This window comes from Macrobrachium rosenbergii, chromosome 9 (genome assembly GCF_040412425.1).
Source record: "Macrobrachium rosenbergii isolate ZJJX-2024 chromosome 9, ASM4041242v1, whole genome shotgun sequence".
Classification (NCBI taxonomy): domain Eukaryota; kingdom Metazoa; phylum Arthropoda; class Malacostraca; order Decapoda; family Palaemonidae; genus Macrobrachium; species Macrobrachium rosenbergii.
In genome coordinates, this window is record NC_089749.1 from 34675545 (window position 1) to 34698876 (window position 23332).

The window sequence follows — 23332 nt, forward strand, 5'->3', positions numbered from 1 at the left end:
ACCTGCTCATACCTTTTTGATTGAGGACAAAGCAGCAGCTGAGGGGGTTGCTGCTTCAGCAACTGCCTTGCTGTGCATTTCTTCTGATTATGATGTTCCAGGTACAGTACAGTACTTGTAAGACATCATTGGAACACCTGAGGAAGATATGGCCTGTGCTGAGTATTCCACGTAGTTCTACTTTCACAGCATTCATCAAAAACCTGGTGGAAGAGAAGGACCTGACACATGAGCCTCTTAAGCTATGGTCTTGGCTAAGACTGTGCTTCTGCTGCAAAGGAGGGGGATCCTCCTGTTACAGTAATGCTTCCAGTGGCAGATCCTGCTTTGGGTGTTGCTTTGACTTTAGTTCTGGCTTGAATATCCTTTGGTGTGTTAGCCTAGACAGGTAAGACCTGTGAAACTGTGTGTTCTTCACACCAATGGAGTACTCTCTGTGCTACCTTGTTCAACACCTGTGATCTTGTTCCCCCCTCCTTTTTGAGATATGATACTGCTGTAACGTTGTCGCAGAACAACGCTACGGTCTTGTTGCTTACCTGTTCTGCAAAGCAATTCAGAGCCTCCTCAACTACTCTTAATTCCCTGTAATTTATGGACTCCTCCTGATCCAGATGCCTCCAAAGGCCCTGAACCTGAGATTCCTCCAGGGTTGCACCCCAACCCTGATCTGAGGCATCTGTGTACAGATGTACATCTGGAAGGGGGGGGAGTCCAACCTTACGCCAGTGGCCAGATGATGTTCTTCTGACCACCACCGAAGATCCTTCAGGCAAGAATTGTCCCAGGTTATTGACGCGTTCTCTTCCCAAAAGTCCCAGTGATTCCTGAGACACACCTGCAGAGAACGCATCCAGAGACAAGACCCTGGAACAAGAAGGGATAGGGAGGCCATCCGCCCAGCAGACTTTTCCGTAAGCTCACAGGTTGCACTTTGTTTGACATGAAAGTTTCCAGCTGGCTTATCGCTAGAACCCGCTCCTCTGTCGGGAAAGCCCTCAAAAGACTAGCTGAATCGTCGTTCCCAGGTACGTCTTTATGTGTGTTGGAAATAGAGAACTCTTTTCGAAATTGATTCTTATGCCTAACTCCTGGCATAGGTTCAAAAGAAAATCCCTCGGCCACAGAGCCTCGCCTTCTAGCGAAGCTTGAACCAGCCAGTCGTCGAGGTATCTTCTCATTCAGAAGCCCCGATGATGCATGATTTCGAAACAGGAGACATCACCCTCGTAAATACCTGAGGTGCTGTGGTCAAACCGAAGCAGAGGACTTTGAACTGGAATGTTCCAGTTGGACCCGAGAAATGAAGGCACTTCTGAGATTCCTGATGAATCGGAACCTGGAGATAAGTGTCCTTGAGGTCCACTGAAATCATCTAATCTTCCCACCGGACTGACCGCAGCACCGACTGAGAAGTTTCCATATGAAATTTCATCGAGGTAACAAATTTGTTGAGACCTGGGAGGTCTGTGATAGGTCTCCAAGATCCTCCTGCTTTGGGGACCATGAAGATCCGGCTGTAGAACCCCGGAGAAGGGGGAGCGGGCTCTAAGGCTCCCTTCTCTAAAAGGGCTCAGATCTCTGCTGCCAAAGCTAACCCCTGATGGAAGAAGGGGAGTTGCTGGGAAGATTTACTGGTGAGTTGGATAGCGGAGGATGAGAGTGAAAAGGGACTCTGTAACCCCTCCTTAAGACCTCCACTACCCAACTCTCTGCGCCCCAGTCCTTCCAGATGTCCCAGAACGGGCAAGACAACCTCCTACCAGTGCAAGCAAAGGGAATGTCTCCTATTTTTGAAAATCCTTGTTATGATGGCAAGGTTTCAGATCCGGGCAGAACTAGAAAGCTTGGAAGCAAATCGTACTCTCTTAGGAGAACTTCCCGGCGACTTAGAGCGAGAGCGCTTCGAAGGAGAAGACATTCTGCACTGCGACCCTAATCATTGCCTGCTGCGACTCCATTGCAGAAGTAGACGACACAAAGTTGACCATCGCCGACATGTCGTCTCTGAACAAACTGCTGCTGAGTGCCAATGGAGCCCTCAGCAGTGCCCTCTTATGGATGTCAGGAGAATGAGGAGGCAGGTGGTTCAGATAGAAGTCCCTCCTCTTCTTCCCTAAGAACGTAGTACATCTGGCGGGAACGTTTGCCTGGTGTGCAAGCCCATGGAAACCGACGTGATGAGGTTATTGAAAAGTGTCGAGTCAGACGGAGAATAACCATCCTGTTTGAGGAACCCCATCAGACCAGATAACATCCACATAGTATGCGGTAATGCCTCCAACTGGTTGTGGAAGGTGTCTTCTAAGATACTGGCTTCCCTGGCCGAGATAGATACAAGACGGTTCAATGATGGAACCCGAGATAGGAGAGCCTCTATCGACTCGTTCAGCGGCACCCTAACACCCTCAGAAGGGTTACCCGTGACCCTGTAAAAGCCCTTCTGAATAGGAAGCAAGGCTGAATCCTGCTTACCCGATCCTATCGCTACTGCCAACCTATTGTCAGCCTCTCTCAAAGCCTGCTCGACCCTGCCAAACCAGACTAGATTCTTTGGTGACTGTGTTACCACCAGCTTCGTTGCATAAAGCGACTCGAACATTGCTTGGCTATGCTGTATCGGCTCCTCCAGAGCCTTGGACTGTGGATACAGCAAGTGGATAAAGTCCAACATCTGTCTGTATTCAGACTCATTGGCTGAAGGAAAACTAGCCTCTGGTACCTGATCCTCTTCTTCACAGGAACAGTCTTTGTCGAATTGGTCTGACTGAGCCGAAACCGGAAATGAGACAGGCTGACCGCTAACAAACCTTAAACCTGATGATCCGGAATACAACACCCCTGGGTACGCAATACGGACACCTGACGAATCATTCCCGAACAACTTGGGAGTCACCGAAATAGGTTGTGCAAACCCCGCACCCTCCAAAGATGATGACACAACACCTGGGTCGGTCACACCTGGGCAAACAACGCCCACTCCTGAGAGCGGAGAGACCGCAACACCTGCACCACGCAAACCCGAATGTATCAGGGTCGCATGAGACTGGAGGTCCGGAACAGATAGCCCCTACTTAGAAGAAGAGGGAAAGGGTCCCTGATTACCCAAAATCAAACCTGAACCTACATAGACCACCTTAGCTGGAGGGACAGAGGAACCTGTCAGAAAAGTTGAGAAAGGAGGAGCCGAAGGAAGAAGAAAGGGAGTTGCCACACTCGGAGTTACTACCAGAGCTCCTATCAACGATGTTGGGCAGGTAGAGAACGTTCCCAGTTGGCCCCGAACTCGAAAGAGTTTTGAAGGGAAGATTACGAAGTACTGAACCCAAAGAAACAGGAGAAGACGATACATCAGACATCTTAGGTGCCGGAGGAATTGCGGAAACTATCGGAACCGCAGAATTAAGCGCTGTGGCAGGTGCGCCGCCAACTGCCGCAGCAACTAGATCAGAAGCCTGCGATGGTACAGGATTCTCCGCAGGTGGCACCGAAGACAAACCTGCTAATGGCATAGATGCTGGATGAACTACCAAAGCACCCGGAATGTTCCCGAAAGGTGGCTTGAGAGGGAAGGTTGAGAAAGAGTAGCAGAAGAAGGTTTGGAAGCCGTGGAGGATAGGGAGAAATCTGAGGTTACAGATGAGGCCATAGATTTTAGAGAAAGAAAATATACAGATTCCGGTCCTCCCTGATAATCTTGCAATACATCAGTTGTGAATTCCAGGAAATTCTTCATTACATGATCATGGATATTCAAATACCCTATATTAAACACTGTCTGACCAATGACCTATACCCTTTAGAAAGACCTAGTAAATTAGCGTTATATTCTGTTACATTTAATGTCCTATCAAATGAACCATCACCAACCAATGAAAATTTATCCCCAGAAGGAAAAGGAACTCTCGAAGAGGAAGGGAAATCCTCCAACCTTCCCAGACCTGGCAAACTTACTACTAATTCTACATCCTCCCCAACCAATTTAGCAACATTTTGTTGCAAGGAGACTGCAGCCGGAAAAAGAACCGCTGCTGGATCTAACAGAGATCCCAGAGCCTTAATTACACTTGTCCCCGAAAAAGACTGCACCTTCAACTTCCCTCCTACACTCTTTGCTACCTTACTATCTCTATTCGTCTGTGTCAATCCTATCTCTAGATTTACCTCTGGACTTACACTATCTGAAGGAAGGGGGAGATCTGCTGCTAACACTGCCTGCTCCTCGCTGGGGGGGCCGGCAGATCCTACCTTTGAGGTTTGCGGTTCTCCATGACCCCCGGTACCCATTAGGGCTGGTTCTGGAACAGGCAGGGGAGCTGAAAAAGAACGGTTAGCTTCTGTTTCCCTATTACCTATATTTTGTACTTTGAATTTTCCCTATTACCTATATTTTGTACTTTGAATTCTGATAACTTAGTCATAAAACTTGAAAAAAATTTGTCATGCTAGCTGATAATTAATCTTCCAACTTCCTGAATAACTCCGATTCTATAGCTTCCTTATCTAAAACCTGAGTTTCTACAGCTGGTTCCCTACGTTTGCTCTTGGAAGCTAGAGATTTTCTATGCTTAACATAATCCTCCCTCTGATCTTTTGACCATGACGTACATTTGTCACATTTCAAAGTTAAGCTACATTGCACCTTCCTACAAGCTATACAAACTGAGTGTCTGTCATGTTTGAGGGTACTCATCCTCTGTTTGCAAGCTGTGCACGATCGGTGAGTTGCAGCAGTTGCAGTGTCGGTTGCAGTAGTTGTAGCTGATGTTGAAGCAATTTTATCCAATCTATCCATTGCGAGTCCAAAACGAGCCAGAGTCCAGACAGGAGAGAAAAATCCAACGCCAGATAACAGAACAATTCAGGAGAAAAGGCGAAAAACCAGTCCAAGTCGTTATCCAATATCAATAAATCAGTATACGGGGGTCGGGCTAATAACCAAAATTTCGCCTGAGGCAGGAAACATCCATGCAGCAAGGCAAACAGAAAGCAGTTGGGGAACCCGGCCTCACGCAGCTGGGACTTGCAGCAGCGTTGCCAACGGTGCTTCAGGTAACTCATCTTGACAAGATTTCCTGTAAGCGTTGGTAATGCTGACAGTTAATTACCCAATTAGTGGGTAAAAGTTACGGGGATATAGTTTGGGCTGGTGGGTAACCAGGGTTAATTCAGGTGTTCAGGGAGTGTATTGCAATAATCATATTTAATTACTGTTGTATTTTTGTTTTATGGAATTTATTTAATAATTTTTTGGTGTGTAATATATACAGGCAGTCCCCCGGTTTTTGTTCTTACGACGTTCGAGGTTACGACGCTTTTCAAATATATTCATCAGAAATAATACGACGCATGTTCGGGGTTACTGACGCATCGTGACGCCGATCCGACGGAAGAAATATGGCCCCAAAATGGCAGAATAATCATAATTTGAAGGTTCTTTTGATGTAAAACTCAATAATAATGCAGTTTACATCGTTTTCAATGCACCCAGAGCATTAAAAGTAAGGTTTTCTTATGATTTTTGACGATTTTCGACGATGTTCCGGCTTACTGACGATTTTCGGTTACTGACAGGCGGCGCAGAAGCGGAACCCCGTCGTCAAACCGGGACCGCCTGTACTTATTTTTTAAAATCCTTATTCTTGTCTTGTTATAAGATATGGATTTATAAGATGGTTTTTGTTTTTCAGGGTCTGAAATGATACATCGATCAACTTTTAATGTAACATTGACATCCATCAATTTTCCTTTCTGCCAAGATGCCTTCGAAAGAGTTTGAAAGCTTTATGGAAGCTTACAGTGTGATAGACTCATGGAAACCAGCCTCAGATGTGTAAGTTTGTCAGTTTTGTACTGATTTGTTTTAAAAGCCTTATTACAATTCTATATTACTAATTATCCATGCACATTGCAATTTAAAAATAACCTTAGAGGTACAGAGTTTTGAACTGAAGCAAAAAACAAGCCAATGTATACTTTGTGTAAATGTTGACGGTTTGTTGGATAATGTGCTATCTTAGTCTAAAATTGAGTTGCATAATGAGTATTGCTTATATGATTACTAAGCAGTGATTAAGCTGTCCCATTAGGGGAGAAACCCTTCCCCTTGCTTAACTTTAGTGAATCATTAAAATTCTGCTTGCCTTTATTGTATATGCATGTACTCTGTCATCGACATTGTTGTGCAAGTGATTTTTGTGAACAGTGCCACACACTCACAAAGCAGGTTTTCAGTCTGCTGTTTGTTCTTATGGAAATACAAGCCTTCACCTTTTATATAAGAGTATCCTTCAGCGTGAGCTTGATTGGTCATTGAAACTTGGTAACAGGATAGTTAATTGGTGGGAATGGGGGATTAGTGGGGGAATACCCCTTGCCACCTTCCATCACTACTCACTTTTTCAGTTGCCATATGGTACATTTGTTCTGCACTTGTCCTGATTTCGGTTGGGAAACTTGGATAAGTAGCCTGTTTGTTCTAACTGATTGTGAGTTTGAAGTTTTATTTGTTGCCTTGTGGTATGTTTTTTTGTTACTATGGAGAAAAACATAAGCAACGAATTTGCGAGGGGGTTGTGGATTTGTCAGATTTAATGGGGCAGATCACTGCCATTGACTTTGGTTTAGCAATCAAGTGAATGCAAAAAGATAACCAACTAAAACAAGCTTAACAGAACTGCTTTATTTTAAGTAAGACTTCAAAAAACTATGTACACTTCTCTCAGATTAGTCATTCACTCAAATGTTGCGACAGTACCAACTGCATAACCGTCAGCCAACTTAAACCCAAGAACATACACATAAAAATATTACTCCTATCTTTTCCTTTTGTTTCAGTTTTGATGGCCATTAAGTCTTCCTTAACCTAAGTATCTGAACACTAAAAAATCTTAAATTTGAACATCTCAGCCTAATAACAAAAGTTAATCAAGCTCCTATAGTATATTATCCTAATTACCTAGTCAAATTTTCCTTATTCTAGTAAGTTCATTAATTTTTAATTCTAATTTTCCAAATATAAATCCATAATCACTGGGCATGTATAATGTTTGTCACATCAAACAAATAATAGCAAAGACAGTCACAACAATGTCTTCGTCTATCAGAACAAGGTTTCAGTAACATACTGTATACATAAACCTGACCTCAAAACCGGAGTCTCCAGGTCAAGACAGTCTTGAGTATGATTCACTCCAGTTTTCAACTGAGCATCTCTGTTTACAGCTGGAAAAGCAACCTATTGGAATATGATAACTCAGTGATTTGACACTATTATTACTGTCAAACAGTTCTTCTTTAACACTTGCACTAATTATGCCTCAACTTGCACTAATTATGCCTCATAAAGTCCTCTACAGGTGCAGAATTCAGAAGTCCTCGACATATCATGGAAGACCCTCACCCAGCTAATTAACAAAATACTTTTTACAAAATTGGGACCATCCCTCCAGTACACTTGAAAGGGGAAAGGTTCACCATTAGTGAATGTGGGGTAAACAAGAACTCAGAAAACAAAATAAGATAAAATACAAAATCATGTATATAATAAAAAACATAAACTATACATATACTCAAATAGTAAACTATTTTTTTCATAGTTACAAACCATCCAGTATACAGTAATCTCTTAAATTATCCAGATTAATAGAGCCAAGGGCTTGCAGATAAGGGCAAAATCTGGATAAGGGCAAGTAAAAAAATCTAAGGTGTTCAAAGGGAACACTGCATCCTTCCTCACCTATCCTGGTCAATACAGGCAGTCCCCGGTTAATGGCGGGGGTTCCGTTCCTGGCCAAGTGCAGATAACCAAAAATAGCCCATAATTATGGTAATAAATGGCGTTTACTTTGTAAGCATCAATAAACAGCTTATCAGCGCTGATAAACCGCTTGCCGACACTGATACACCACTTACCGATGCTGAAAATCCGTTAATAAGTGAGGACTGCTTGTACCGCATAACTGTAAACACTCAGTATGCTTATAAACAACAACCAACACACTTTAAACCGAAGGCAATTATCTACCTTTTCCCCCATATTTGTGACAAAATATACAGTACTGCATATTATTTATTACAGTATTATTACTATTATTACCATATTATTATTATTATTATTATTATTATTATTATTATTGTAATTTTTATTATTATTATTATTCAGAAGATGAACCTTATTCATATGAAACAAGCTTCCAAAGAATATGATGTTCATTAGGAAGAAGTAAGAGGAGGTAAAGGGAAATACAGAAAGAAGAGATATCAATTATTACTAAGAAAAAATAAATTAATAAATTAATATTAATAGATAAAAATTTATTAAAATGCCATAATAGTATTAGGATAGTAATGCATTGCATCTTCACTTGAACTTTTGAAGTTCCAATTGCACGACATCCTAAGGGAGACTGTTCCACAGTCCAGTGGGATGAGGAATAATGGACCTCTGGAACTGAAGTTCTACAGCAAGACACATTTACTGCATATTGGTGCTGCTGTTCAGCAAATTTGGTTGCTCTAGGCAGGAAAATAGGATCAAGGATCAATTTTGAATGTGAAAGATCTCTGTTAAAATACAACTTATGAAAAAGTGACAAACAAGAGACCATCAATCGATGGTCCAAGTCATAACTGCTAATATTAGGAAACAGAAACCTACCACCATGAACTACTCTGTCTAAAACAGATAAAGCTCTGGCAGAAGCAGACATCAATAGCAGAAAACAGCATTCTAGTAATGGAAGGACAAATAACCTAAAAGGCCTTTCGTACAATACCTAACTTTTGTGCGGCATTTGCTGACACTTTCATTAGATGTTTCTCAAAAGTAAGATGTGAGTCAAAAGTTACACCTAGAATACACTTGAAAAAAAAAAAACTCAACACCTTTTTCTCTCTCTTGTAAATGACACAAGTAGGTAGGAAGATAGCCTATCTGTGTATATCCACAGCCTTCCATGGTTTTATCACCAGTGATGTATTTTTATTCAGCAACTTTCGTATCAGCTACCATATTGTATTACCTACACAAGATACAAAATGTGTATGTTTGAAATATTGATGTAGGCTGGACATTACGCTCACAGTATCCATTTGCATAAGTCAAATAGGCTATTACAACTGTAATTAAGATAAAGATAATTGTGATGAAATGTATTTTATTTACCGAATCCACTTATACTGTGTTATTATCATGTTATACCTTCCTGTAGGAACAAGTAACAAATTTAAAAGTAATTTGTATTTTCATATAAGTAACTTATCAAGTAATTATATAGTTACTGTATACTTTTTCATTAGCGCAGCAGCTTAAATTTTAAAAATCGTGGTACAGTAGAGCTTCTATTGTTTTCTTGTAGGTGACTACCCTGCCCACTATCAGGGAGCAATAGGAGCAACAAAGCAGAAAACGTCACTTCTTTTCTGCTGGCTTTTGATGTAACATCAGATGTTTGTAGCAGCCTTGTTTGGATTATTTCATCGCTATTTTGGGAATATCCTTCCAGGATTTGGTGATGTATTCACTTTTCTGGTAACCCTCAAGCTTAGTTTGGTTAGTTTATTGCAATTTGTGACTTTTAATGATGTCAGACTCTAGTTCCTCCAGCATTAGATATTGTAGGGAGGGTTGTACAGTAAAACCCGCTGACTAAAGCAACCTACGATTCTCACACTATCCGCTTGGAATGTAGAGGACAAGTATGCACTAAGGATCTTACCTGTGACGAATGTAAGGAGTGGGATGAAAGGCAGTGGAAGGTGTTAAAATCTCATTTACAAAATCTAGACAGATAGGAAAAGGAAGGCAGCATCTAGAGCCGAGATTAGAGTTCGTAGTTTAGATCCTGCTCCTAAACCAAGTGTTGATGATCGTGCCATCACTTCTTCCCCTGCTTTAGCGTTGTTCCCCATCCTTAGTCCTCCTAATATTTTGCCATCCACTCCTGTGCATAGCTCCCATGCTTCTGAACCTGATGCCATTGCCAGCCTCGAGTGTAAGTTTGACAGTTGACTTTGTGGTCAATACATTGACCGAACTAGGGGCGTCCCTAAAAGTCCTGATGGACGAAGTGAATAGTGTTGTGCCAGAGCCAGTGGAGGAGGTGGCTGTCCATCCCGCCGACTCCCAGACAAAGGTCCCTGTCACACTCCCCTGAACCTGGGAGAAGACATACCGGAGGTCCAAAGGAGGTCAGTGGGGTTTGCCCAGGAGCAGTCACCCCCTCAACCGTACCTGTCGCTCAGGTACCATCAGACAGCCGTTCGAAAGGCATCTCTGTCAGTGCCCACCAGTTGTCTTCGGACTCAGAGTTATCCGGCCCTAACAAGAGGTGTTCTTGGTGATTTCCGGGCGAATCCTGTCCCCCAAGAGACATCATGGCAACGAGTTCTCTCCCATTCCCTCAAAATGGACTAGAGATCCTCCTCTCAGTCCTCAACCAGGCTGCAGTGTATGGTGCAGCCCAGGGTACTTTTTGCCTGAGTGTTCTCATTCAGAGCGTCAGCATTTGGCACCCAAACACCCCTCAAGCAAGAAACACTCCTCATCTTCATGTAGGCACCCACACGAGTGCTCAGTGTGGTCTCCCGAGCAACATACCGCAGTCTCAGTCTCTGTCTCCGAGCGCCCATTGCCAATTCCCAAGCACCCAGCACCAACTCCTGAGTGCCCACTGCCTGCCTCTGCGTGCTCGGCACCAGTTACCAAGAGTTTGGCGCCAGCTAAGTGACCGTCTACTTCTTTGCCTGCACCCGTAGTGGAGGATCCATCTTTTGCTCATATTAAGCAGTAATTGGCGGACGTTCTAGGTTTACTTAATAAAGCTCCGGCTGGGACTAAACCTTCCAAAGACATCATTGTTGCTGATCTTGTCTGTGGAGGAGGAGGTAACTCAAGAACCGACTCCCTCTGCATATGCTTCTCTTCTGAGATATTTTTTAGCGACCTTTCCGTCACATTTTCAGCCAGCTGCTCCAGTTTCGCCCGCCTCTGCTTACCTTATGAGGAACCAGGTAGACCCCAGCTCTCGTCTTCCCAAGATGGTCCTTTTTTCCTCTGCGAGAACAGCACTTAAGGAGGTAGAAGATTGGCTCGTAGCGAAAAGGGAGCAAGGGAAGGCTGCTTTTGCCTTTCCATCATCGAGATTGTCAGCTAGGAGATACCTGTCCTATGCAATGGGAGAAGCCCCATCCTTGGGAGGTGCTGCCTCATCCCAAGGTGACTTCTTGGGACTGATTGACTCGGCTAGCTGCTCTGCCTTCTCGTCAGCTAAGGTTTTGTTTGCTCCCTCCGAATTAGACCACCTGGTGAGGAATATCTTCAAAGTCTTCAAGATTTTCAATTTCCTCGATTGGGAAGATCAAGGACTGTAATGCTTTGGCGGCGGACTATTCAGCGGACTGGCTTGGTGTACTGTCGTGAGCAGATAAAGCCATGAGAGATGGCTCCCTGGAGCTTGCGGCCCTTTTCTCCATTGGAGTTCTCAAGAAAAGGGAATTGTGGTGCTCATTCACCACAAAGGGAGTGACTTCATTTCAGAAGTCAGCTTTACTGTTTTCTCCTTTGGATAAGCAGTACTTGTTTCCTCAGTCGGCTTAAACTAAGGTATACTTAACTTAACTTTTCTTAGTCAGCTGTTAAGGAAATAGCTACTGACTTACAGAAGAAGTTGACCCAAGACCTATTAGCTCAGTCGTCCAAGCGCCCCAAAGAGCCTTCTTCCTTCGCTGGGAAATCTCTCTCTCCCCCCACTGCAACAGCCAGCCCTTTTGTGGAGGCAGACAGGGTTTCTCTTCCAAAATCTGATCCAAGGTGCAATTTACAGCAAGATCAATCAAGAGGACTTTGTCCAGACCATTTTCTAAAAAGTGATGCTTCTGTCCTTTGTGCACCTATGGGAGCCATACTCCTCCTTTTCTGGAAAAGGTGGAGTGTCAGAGGCGTGGAGCCTTGGACAGCCAAGCTCTTGAAGGAGGTGTACTCAATCCCATTCAAGGAGTACCCTCCACTAGTGTCCACGCCGATCACATTGATAGCCTACTCAAAAGGCTCCGAGAGGTTTGCAGCTCTGTCAGAGGAAGTGTCATCCCTTCTAAGGAAGAGAGCCATAGAGGAAATGGAAGATTGCACAACGAAAGAGTTTTACAACCACCTTTTCGTAGTCCCCAGGTCATTGGGGGGTTGGAGATCTGTCCTCAATGTCAGTGCTCTGAACTTCTTCGTACAGAAGACAAAGTTCAAAATGGAGACAAGTCAGTCGATGCTATCATCCTTTCAACAGGGCAATTGGATGATCACCCTACATATGCAGGATGCCCATTTCCATGTCCCTGTTCATCCGGACTCCAGGAAATATCTCAGATTCATCTTCGAGGGCAGAATCTTCCAATTTCGTGCCCTATGTTTCATCCTCTCCACAGCTCCTCAGGTATTTATGTGTGTAGTAGCACCTCTTTAGAAGTGGCTGCACCTTCTAGGAATCAGTGTAAACTTGTACATGGACAACTGGCTTCTCCATTCACCTTCACAGGAACAGTGCATGAAGGACCTTCAGAGAACCCTTCTCGCCCAGGAACTAGGGTTATTGATAAACTTCCAGAAATCCCAGTTGACTCAGACTCAGGAGATTCTCTGTTTAGGAACAAGGATAAATTCTCTGAGTTTTTGGGCTTTACTGTCTCCCAAGAGGATAGAATCTTCCCTACAGTCAGTACACAGCCTTCTTTCGCTCCCGTCTTGTTCTGCAAATTGTTGGATGAGCCTGTTGGGAACTCTCACATCCATCGAGAAGTTTGTGAAGTTAGGAAGACTGTATATGAGGCCTAAGAGTAAATTGGGACAGGAAGAAGCAACTGGACCTAGACTTCTTTGCAGACGCCTCAGACCTAGGCTGGGGAGCCCGTCTGGGGAACTTGGAAGCTTCCGGAATGTGGTCTCCGGAACAACGGAGCTTGCATATAAACGTGAAGGAGCTGACTGCCATTCATCTAGGCTTAATGTCCTTTGTAGACGCAGTCACAGACAGGACCGTGGTGGTGCACTCAGACAACACCACGGCTCTTTCCTATATAATGAAGCAAGGCTGGACCCACACCTTCTCCCTTTACAAAGGAACTTTTTGTTTAGACCAGAATGGGGTGAGGATAGTCACCCGCTTCATCCAAGGAAAGATGAACGTTTTAGCAGATGAATTAAGTTGTTTGGGACAAATTCTTCCTAGAGAATGGACCCTGAACTCCATGATATGCAATAGTCTATGGGAGCGTTGGGCAGGCCGACTGTGGATCTGTTTGTCACATCAAAGAATCATCATCTTCCTCTGTTGTGTTCGATGGTCCTGGACCCTCAGGCATGGGAGATGGACGCTATGCTTTTAAATTGGTTGAATTTGGACCTTTATGCCTTAACTCCATTCAACATGGTATAACAATGACCCTGATAGCTCTGTTTCGGTCACTCGAGGAGTGGTTCCTGGACCTTCTGAAACTTTTAGTGGATTTTCCTAGACTGCTCCCGCTAGATCCATGTCTACTCAAACAGCCTGCCTTTGGAGATTCCATCAAAGACTATCTGCTCTAGCTCTGACAGGCTTCAGACTGTCTGGAGACTAATCAGAACAAAGGGATTTTTGAGGCAAGCTGCAGAAGCTATTGCAGGATGTAGACGTCAATCTTCTTCCCAAGTCTACCAATCCAAGTGGGCAGTCTTCCGTTGATGGTGTAGCAGTTGTAACATCTTGTCTGCTAAAACCTCTATAGCCCAGATAGCAGATTTCCTCTTATAACTGAGGACTGCCAAGGGGCTCTCTTCATTGATCATCAAGGGCTATACAGCAATGGTGGGGTCTGTTTTTAAGCATAGAGGACCTGATTTGGCTTCTAACCAAGATCTTAGTGACCTTATTAAGTCTTTTGAGACTTCCAAGCAAGCAAGAACTGACTCAGTATCTTGGAACTTGGACAAGTTCCAAAGTGGTTAACGGGCCCCACTTTTAAGCCTCTCCATTCCACATCCCTTAAGAACTTGTCTATGGCCTGTAGTTCACTCACTCATTTGGCAAAGCATTTTCTTTGCCAAATGAGTGAGTGAACTACAGGCCATAGACAAGCGAATTGGATTCGCACAAGGAGATGCAGTCTGTACCTTTACGCTAGGTTTCCTGGCCAAAAACGAGACACCATCCAACCCCGGGCCATGCTCGTTTACCACTAAAAATCTTATGGATATCCTGGTCCAGAAGAGGAGGAAAGGGTCCTTTTCCCTGTTAGGGCTCTTAAGCTCTATGTGGACAAAACCAAGAGAATCAGAGGCCCTTCCAATAATCTCTGGTGCTCTGTCATGAATCCCTCTCAACCTCTATAAAAAATGCAGTAATTTTTTCTTAGAAACCTTATTTCAGGGGTGCACTCACAGATCCAGAATACGTCCTGTCTACCTTTAAGGTGAGGGCACACGAAATTAGGGCAGTCGCCACCTCATATGCTTTCAGGCATATGTCACTTTCAGCAATACTTCAGTCAACTTGCTGGAAGTGTAATTCCATTTTCACTACTCAGTATTTGAAGGAAATAGAGACATTTTTTGAAAATAGCAGTACATTGGGTCCATTATCGGTGGCTGGCATGGTATTGGAGGAAGAAGCATAGGAAGCATTCCTTCCTATCTTTGACCTCTTCGCCTTGAAATTTGGGGTGTTGAGTTTTTTTGGGGAGCCTAGGTGTACTTTGTACTTGGAGTGCCCACCGGTCTTCAGTGGTTGGGTGATGGTTTTTAATTATTTTACAGTGTAGGTGAAAGCGTTTTATGGTCTTTTTTGTCTTTCTGGTACTGTGCCCAGGGCAAGGGCAACTATTATTATGCTTTGTGAGTAATCGGAAAGCTCCTCTACTTTAAAGCCCCCACTTAAAAGGAGAGACTACTCACGGCTATTCTGCCATGTCTCTACAGGTCAAGATGAGCTCTGACCAGGGGCAGTGATCACCTGCAGTAGCTCTCTTACCAGGTAAGGAAACAACAAGCATTGTCTCAATACTAGCAAACTGTCTGTTTCTGATTCATTTTCATGACTGAATGTTTTGGAGTAGAATATGTCCATGGCTCCCACCTCCTATCAATGTGGGATTGAGCTATATAATTACTTGGTAAGTTACTTACCTGAAAATGTTATTTTCATGATAAAATTAAGTTTAATATATACTTACTGAGTAATTATAGATCAGAGTACTCCCTCCTCCCCTCTCATAGACATAAGGACACAAAAGAAGTAACATTTTCTGCTTTGTTGTCCCTATTGTTCCCTGATAGTGGGCAGGGTAGTCACCTAACAATAAAATAATATAAGCGCTACTGCGATTTTTAAAATTTAAGCTGCCGTGCGAGTGGAAAAGTATAGCTATCCAATTCACTTGGCAAGTATATATGAAACTTAATTTTATCATGAAAATACCATTTTTCCTAGATATATGAATCTGTACCACCCCACTTTGTCCCTGCATCCAAAGGAAATACCCGTCACTTACCTCCCTCAACCACCAGTTAGTTACCTTATTGTGAGGTTAAACAACAGACCCCAGCTGGAGCTTTAGGATACTCCTGGGTAGGGTTGTAACCCAAAAAGACAAGCTTTTTTCTCAGAAAAATTTTTTTTTTGCAAAAGAAACAGCCTGAAAAAAAGCCCTCAATTTTTTTTTAAACATTTATTTATGTTCTATTGCTTCCCAAACTACAAAAAATGGCTAACTGTGCTTATATTATGCCTAGAGCTTGGGTAACAAGGCAATTTAACACTGGAAAGAGAAATCTATTAGTGTGAAAAATAAAAACTAGGGAAAGTAAGGAAAACTAATGGTATCTCAACCATCACCCACTTGAGATTATGAGTGTTTTGGGTACATAACTACATTTATATCATTAGAATTTCAAAATTTCACATTTGGACAGTGAAATTTTCAATTATCAAACAAGTTTTACTGTTATTTTTCAATCATATTACAAAACCTTGAGGTACTGGGGTCTGTTATTTCAGTTTTAGTGCATTTGAACAGGAAAAAAGGTATGAAAACTGTATGATTGTCAAGAGTTCCTTAAAAGTATGTATGATGCAAGGCATATATGTGTTCAGCATCAAACATGTTCAACTGAAACTTGTATCATACATGTATCAGATTCAGAGGTATGAAAGCTGTATGATAGGTAACAGTTCCTTAAAAGTATCTATGGTACAGCACGTGTTCAGTATCAAACTTGTTCAACTGAAACACATCGCTACTCGTATCAATAAGCTTTGTTCCAGAACCAAAGGAGATATGCATAGCATGGCAATGGGCAATTGTTGTGCTTGGAGAGTGGGTGGAAGGTTACTGTGCTCATTATAAGAGGTGGTATATGATATGGTGAAGGTGTGTCTTAAATAACATCACAAGTCTGTAGTAACTATAAGTGAGATCTTCAGAAATGGAGAAATTGGATGCAAGAAAAAAAAAACATGAAATAAAAATTTTTTTTCACAACCCTACTCCCCTACCCCTGGGTAAAAGACTCTGGTTAGTATACCTAGGAAAAAATACAAATTATTGTATTTTCAAATACACATCAAACGAGCCTCTAGGAACTACCTCCACTTTGTCCGTGACAGGACCCTTTACCAGCACAAAGACCTGTGCTTCAGACTAGGAATGATCCCTTATGTTTTCTTGAGTTTTCATCTTGGTGACAGCTTTGGCCCATTTTCTTACCTTCTGCATTATGTCAACAACTAGTTGGTGTAGCATCCTCAGTGCTGTAGTAGCTCCAGGATAGAGACCACCACCTTGTATATTGTCACAGTTTGGGAGATCATAATGAAATGGATAAAGTTGGATTTTGTGCTCAAGCAGCTGGGCATGTTGTAAGACACAGTGGCAGTGATAGTTGTTCTGTTTGACTTTAATTTCAGCAAGTTAAGGGAAGTTACAACACAGTTTCTGTTTTGGCAAAGACAGCCAGCATCGGTTTGGCAAGCCATTGTCAGTCACCCATCATCTTTGGAGAAGCTTGTTACACACGATCGTGCCCATCAGCATTCACTTTAGTGGTGCCTGGAGCAACGCTGGTCAGCTGCCAGCGATCCTCCTTCTCATTCTGTGCTCCTCAGCCAGAAAGTAAAAGATAATCAGGCTTGTAACTGGATGACAGGAATCCCTTCACAGGAGTATTACTGAACTCCCACTTTCAGAGATACTTCTGTTCTTGGGTGCATTGAGGAAGAGGTATGGCATGAATGTGGGGAACTACAGTAATTGTTTTGAGAGTGTGAACAGGTGATGTTCATCTGCACATCAGTATCTTGAAGATGCAAGATATGTTGCTTGCCCTGCAAGAACTGTAGTGTTGATGAGCGATAACACCACCTTAGAGGCATACATCAACAAGTAGAAAGTATGTTCTTCCTCCTCATCTGTCAGTTGGCAAGGCAGATTAACGAGTGTATGATATGCTACACCTCTGAGCTGTCGGCCAGGTACATTCCAGGAAGGAGGGCTGTCATGGCAGATCAGCTCAATCACCTAGGGCAATTGCATGGTAGAGGCTGGCCAAGCTTTGGGGAACATCTATGATTAACCTGTTTGCTGTTTGGCTATACAGAAAGCTTCCTGCTCCCCCATTCCAGACCCATGGACTACTCTGGAAGATGTCTCACAGTACCCAAGGGACCATTTGGACATTTATGCCTTTGTGATTTGCCACATGGTCAACCATGTGCTAAACACTTAGTTCTATCTCAGTCTGCTTGCTCCTTGGTTGATAAGTTCTATCCCACTCTGCTTGCTCCTCTGTTTGAGACACTCAGAGAGCTTACTCCATTGGCCCACACTATAATGTCAGCCCCGTGCTGAGATCCATCCTGTCTGTCGAGTCATTTTGTCATTACTGACGGAGGTTATCCAGCAGCTCATGCAAGGGAGTAGTTTTCCTTACAGGACTGTGCTGGAAATGTCATGCTGTCTCTAGTTGTCGTCAGCAGTTGCGTCTCAGGATAAGTTGGCCATCTTCTGCAATTTTATCACAGAAGTGAGGTCTCACTGGGCAGAACCAGTTTTCAGTAGATCCCAGACTTCCTCATCCACCTTCATTGAGACAAACTCCTTTTGGTCCCCATAATGAAAGGCTGTCTACCTTGAGCCAGGGCTTCTGTTTGAAGGGCATGGACCTTTCCTCCATGGGAGAACTGTCCATGCTCATGAGGAGCTTGGGGCAGTCCAGGGCAATCCACAAATTTGAAACTCTGGAATGGAATGTGACACCTTGGGAGGAGTAATTGGATAAAAGACCTCTCAGGTTTGTTTTTCAGCCAGCTTTAGCTTAGTAGAAGCATACTGGTGATTTGTATTGCTTATGTTATCTAGTCTGGCATTCAGAGAACAATGGCTTCCTCACATTCTTATTAGGGCTTGTTTGTTAGTATCAGCAGGAACAAAAAAGATGTGTCCAGCAACTCTCTCATTCTGTTTTCATGAAGCATTCAAGTGGGTATACAGAGCATTCAGCTAAGGTTATGACCATCCAGTCTGGGATAGAACTTAATGATCTGAATCCATTATTTTATCATTGGCCTTCTTCTTGAGATGATAGTTGTGTATCAAGGATATAATCCTTTAAATTTTTATATGTGAATTATCCAGACTGAAAACTTGCTCTAGCTCAGGGCCCTATTAGCCCTTGCACCCTACCCATGACCAGGAAAAAGGTATCTCTAGGTTGAGAAGGAACAATGCCAAGTTCCAAGAGATGATGTGGCTAACATAGGAGAACAGTAATTATCTTGTGAAAAAGGTGATGATTTGTATTATCTCAAGGACAAATTACAAATTTTCAAGATAATTTGTATTTCTCTTATATATAGTGCAGACCAGAGCCTTTTATCGTAATCCCACCCCAACCATCCCTGCATAGTCGCAGATGTCAAAGAAAAAGTACTGGGTTTCTGAGAGATGAGTGGTCAGTACCCCATCACTCACCCACTCACCACCAGTTAACCAACTTGTTACATTGCTTCAAAAACCATTTTCATCTCAGGCCTGAAATACTCCTATACAGTATATAACAAGATAGTCACAGGAAGAGAGACTGAAAGGTAATAGAAATCTGTGCTGTGCATTTTTAGACCTAAAGAAAGTATTTGATAAAATACCAAGGGAGGAGTGCTTTGGTTAACCCTTAAACGCCGAGCCTCTATTTATAAAAGTGTCTGCCATATGCTGGCGGGGTTTAGGAGTTAGCGCCGAAGCAGAAAGAAAGCTTTTTAAAAGAATCACAGCACGCATAGTTTTTAAGATTAAGAGTTCATTTTTAGTTCCTTTTTTTCTCATTGCCTGAAGTTTAGTATGCAACCATCAGAAATGAAAAAAATATCATTATCATATATAAGTATTGGAATATATGACCGCAAAAAAAAATTTCATATATAATTGTATACAAATCGTGCTGTGAGCAAAACGGTCAAAGCTAATGAGCTATTTTTTTTCGTTGTATTGTACACTAAATTGCGATGGTTTTGGTATATAACAAATTGTAAAACGATCAAAGCAACACAGAAAATATTATCACAAAATGTGCATGAATTCGTAACGTGCGGACGTAAAAAAAGTTTTTTTAAAAAATTCACCATAAATCGAAATATTGTGCTAGAGACTTCCCGTTTGTTGCAAAATGAAGGTAAATGATTGAATATTACTAGAATATAAGAGTTTTAGCTTACAATTGCATTTTTCGACCATTTCGGTCGAATCAAAGTTGACCGAAGGTTGAAATTTTGGCACTTATCGTGATTTATATGAAAATATTTCAAAACTGATGAAAGCTACAATCATGAGTTATTTTTTGTTGTATTCTGCATGAAATTGTGCACATTTTCATATATAAAACTTTATGTAACAGCTAATATAAAATGGTGCAAAAATTACGACAAAGTGACTAAAGAAATTCAGAGATTTTCAGCAGAGTTAGTCGGAGGTAAGTAAAAAGTTTTTTTCAAAAATTCACCATAAATCGAAATATTGTGCTAGAGACTTCTCATTTGTTGCAAAATGAAGGTAAATGATTGAATATTACTGGAATGTAAGAGTTTTAGCTTACAATTGCATTTTCGACCATTTCGGTCGAGTCAAATTTGACCGAAGGTTGAAGTTTTGGCACTTACCGTGATTTATATGAAAATATTTCAAAATTGTCAAAAGCTACAACCATGAATTATTTTTTGTTGTATTCTAAATGAAATTGTGCACATTTTCATATATAAAACTTTATGTAACAGCTAATACAAAATGGTGCAAAAATTACAACAAAGTGACTAAAGAATTTCTGAGATTTTCAGCAGAGTTAGCGTGCCCGGACATAAGGAAAAAGTTTTTTTTTCAAGAATTCACCATAAATCGAAATATTGTGCTAGAGACTTCTCGTTTGTTGCAAAATGAAAGTAAATGATTGAATATTACTAGAATGTAAGAGTTTTTGCTTACAATTGCATTTTTCGACCATTTCGGTCGAGTCAGAGTTGACCGAAGGTTGAAATTTTGGCACTTATCGTGATTTATATGAAAATGTGTCAAAATTGATAAAAGCTACAACCATGAGTTATTTTTTGTTGTATTCTACATGAAATTGCACACATTTTCATATATAAAAATTTATGTAACGGCTAATAGAAAACTGTGCAATAGTTACAACAGTGACTAAAGAATTTCTGAGATTGTAAGAGCCTGACGCCGTCTCTTCCAAACACGTGTGTGTTCGTGTGTTCATCGTCCATCGGAGTGGCGAGACGTTTGGCGTCTTCACAAACAGAAACATACACACAGTTTGATACAGAAGATTCGTTGGAACATTATGGTTAGGGAGAAACAGACGGAAATATTGTATGGTTGAAATTGCGTTCCTTTAGAGAAAAAAGATGAGATGCTCTTGTTGTCTTGTCCACTCCGATGGACGATGAACACACGAACACACACGTGTTTGGAAGAGACGGCGTCAGGCTCTTACAACATTTTCAGCAGAGTTAGCATGGATGTAAGGAAAAAGTTTTTATAAAAAATTCACCATAAATCGAAATATTGTGCTAGATACTTCTCGTTTGTTGCAAAATGAAGGTAAATGATTGAATATTACTAGAATGTAAGAGTTTTAGCTTACAATTGCATTTTTCAACCATTTCGGTCGAGTCAAAGTTGATGGAAGGTTGAAATTTTGTCACTTATCATGATTTATATGAAAATATGTCAAAATTGATAAAAGCTACAACCATGAGTTATTTTTTGTTGTATTCTATATGAAATTACGCACATTTTCATATATAAAACATTATGTAACGACTAATATAAAACTGCAGAAATTACGACAAAGTGACTAAAGAATTTCTGAGATTTTCAGCAGAGTTAACACGGATGTAAGGAAAAAGTTTTTTTAAAAAATTCACCATAAATCAAAATATTGTGCTAGAGACTTCTCATTTGTTACAAAATGAAGGTAAATGATTGAATATTACTAGAATGTAAGAGTTTTAGCTTACAATTGCATTTTTTGACCATTTCGATCAAGTCAAAGTTGACTGAAGGTTGAAATTTTGGCACTTATCGTGATTTATATGAAATGATGTGAAAATTAATAAAAGCTACAACCATGAGTTATTTTTTGTTGTATTCTACATGAAATTGCCCACATTTTCATATATAAATTTTATGTAAAGGCTATTAGAAAATGGTGCAAAAATTACGACAAAGTGACTAAAGAATTTCTGAGATTTTCAGCAGAGTTAGCTGATGCTTTCTTTTGAGATAAGAAAGAAATTCGTGCATGCGCAGCTGGGTCACACTTGTAATCAAAACAACAGTGTGATCCGTGAACTCCCAGCATCCCTCAAGGCGCGTGATTTAAAATTTTTAAATGTAACGAGGCCTATAAATATTTTTCCGCGAATATTTAAAAAAACTCTGTAGTCAACGTATTTTATGTCCACTTGGCACCCGACAGACAACTTTTGTCGACGTAAAATACGTCCAGCCGGCGTTAAAGTGTTAATAAGAAAGAGGAAATTGCCAGAAAAGTTGGTGATATTGAATCAGCACTTAGTCTGTTTTTGTTTGTACTGTGCATGGATGTATTGAGTGAAGGGAATTGTTATATGCAGATGATCTGGGGAATGTGGCAGGGAGTGACAAAAAATTGCAAGTAGGTAGTGGCAGGTATCTCATGAATGGTGTGGTATGAAGATAAATGTGGGTAAAATTGAGGTTACACTCTCCAGCAAGCAGAGTAGGGATAGATTATTCATAAAAGATAGAAGAGGCCTAGAGTCGAAAGAGGTAGAGAATTTCAAATACAGTACTTGGGATCTACTTTAAGCCTGAATGTAGGGTGTGAAGCTAAAGCCAGATAAAAGAAGTTTGGAGGAAGTGGAAGGAGGTTGCAGGGGTAGAGTGAGTCAAAAGAATGCCAAATAAAATGAAGGTAAAGAATTATTGTACTATAATCAGATTAGTGACGATGTGTTTCAAAAACATGGGATTGAAGAAAGAAGGAGGAACAGAAGTTGGAGTGAACAGAAAGGAAGATATTTAGGTGGATTTTGGGATCTTGCTGCATGAGAGGCTGGGAAATGAGGGAAATTTGGAGAAATAAAGATTACTGATTTGATACTAGTTGTGGTTCAGGTGATATGGGCATGCTGTCAGGATGAGTGAGGGAATGGATTGAAAAGGGCTTGGGCACAACCTGTTAGGGGTAGAAAGTCGGGAGGGAGGCAAAAAATTAGATGATGTGATAAAGTGAAGGAGGATTTGGTGAAGGGTTTAGTGGTGGAAGATGCCTTCAATAGAAAGACTCGGAGAAGACACTTAGGGGTAGTGGTGGGGATGAAGATAAGGATCTGGTTTGTATATCTGGAAAAAATAGATATTTAACACTCAAGATATTTTGATTTTGTGTAATAGAGTTGGTAATCACTTGGAATATGTCCCTTATTTTCATATAAGTATTTCTGGGCTTGTCCTGTGTCGCTGAGTGAAATGTCCCTATACAGCACACATTTCTAGGTATAAGTATTGCTAGATATACCAGAGAAAAAAGCCAATAGGATGCCAGAGTTACTACCTCTGGATCGATACATCCTTATAGGATGTCGGTATGTCATCTAGGAGCGAGTGGAAGCCACTACCACAGACACTTAACCCAATAGACTCCTCCTCACCAAAACCCCTCTGCCTAAGAGGTGCCGATACAACGGTCCCACCACCGCTACTACTAATTCTTCCCACAATGCACCATCCACTTATAGCATGCTTTACGAACCACTCGTGATTT

At 41.6% G+C, this 23332-nt stretch overlaps 1 protein-coding gene across 2 annotated transcripts in view; it reads left to right on the forward strand.

Annotated features, from left to right (window-relative positions):
- Positions 1-23332, forward strand: part of LOC136841687 (transmembrane protein 126A) — a 59573-nt gene that overhangs the window by 2903 nt on the left and 33338 nt on the right. For both annotated transcript variants that reach the window (XM_067108882.1, XM_067108883.1), the window contains exon 2: positions 5691-5833. In XM_067108882.1, coding sequence (XP_066964983.1) covers positions 5760-5833 — 74 coding nt within the window. In that variant the 5' untranslated portion in view covers positions 5691-5759. The remainder of the gene's footprint in view (positions 1-5690; positions 5834-23332) is intronic.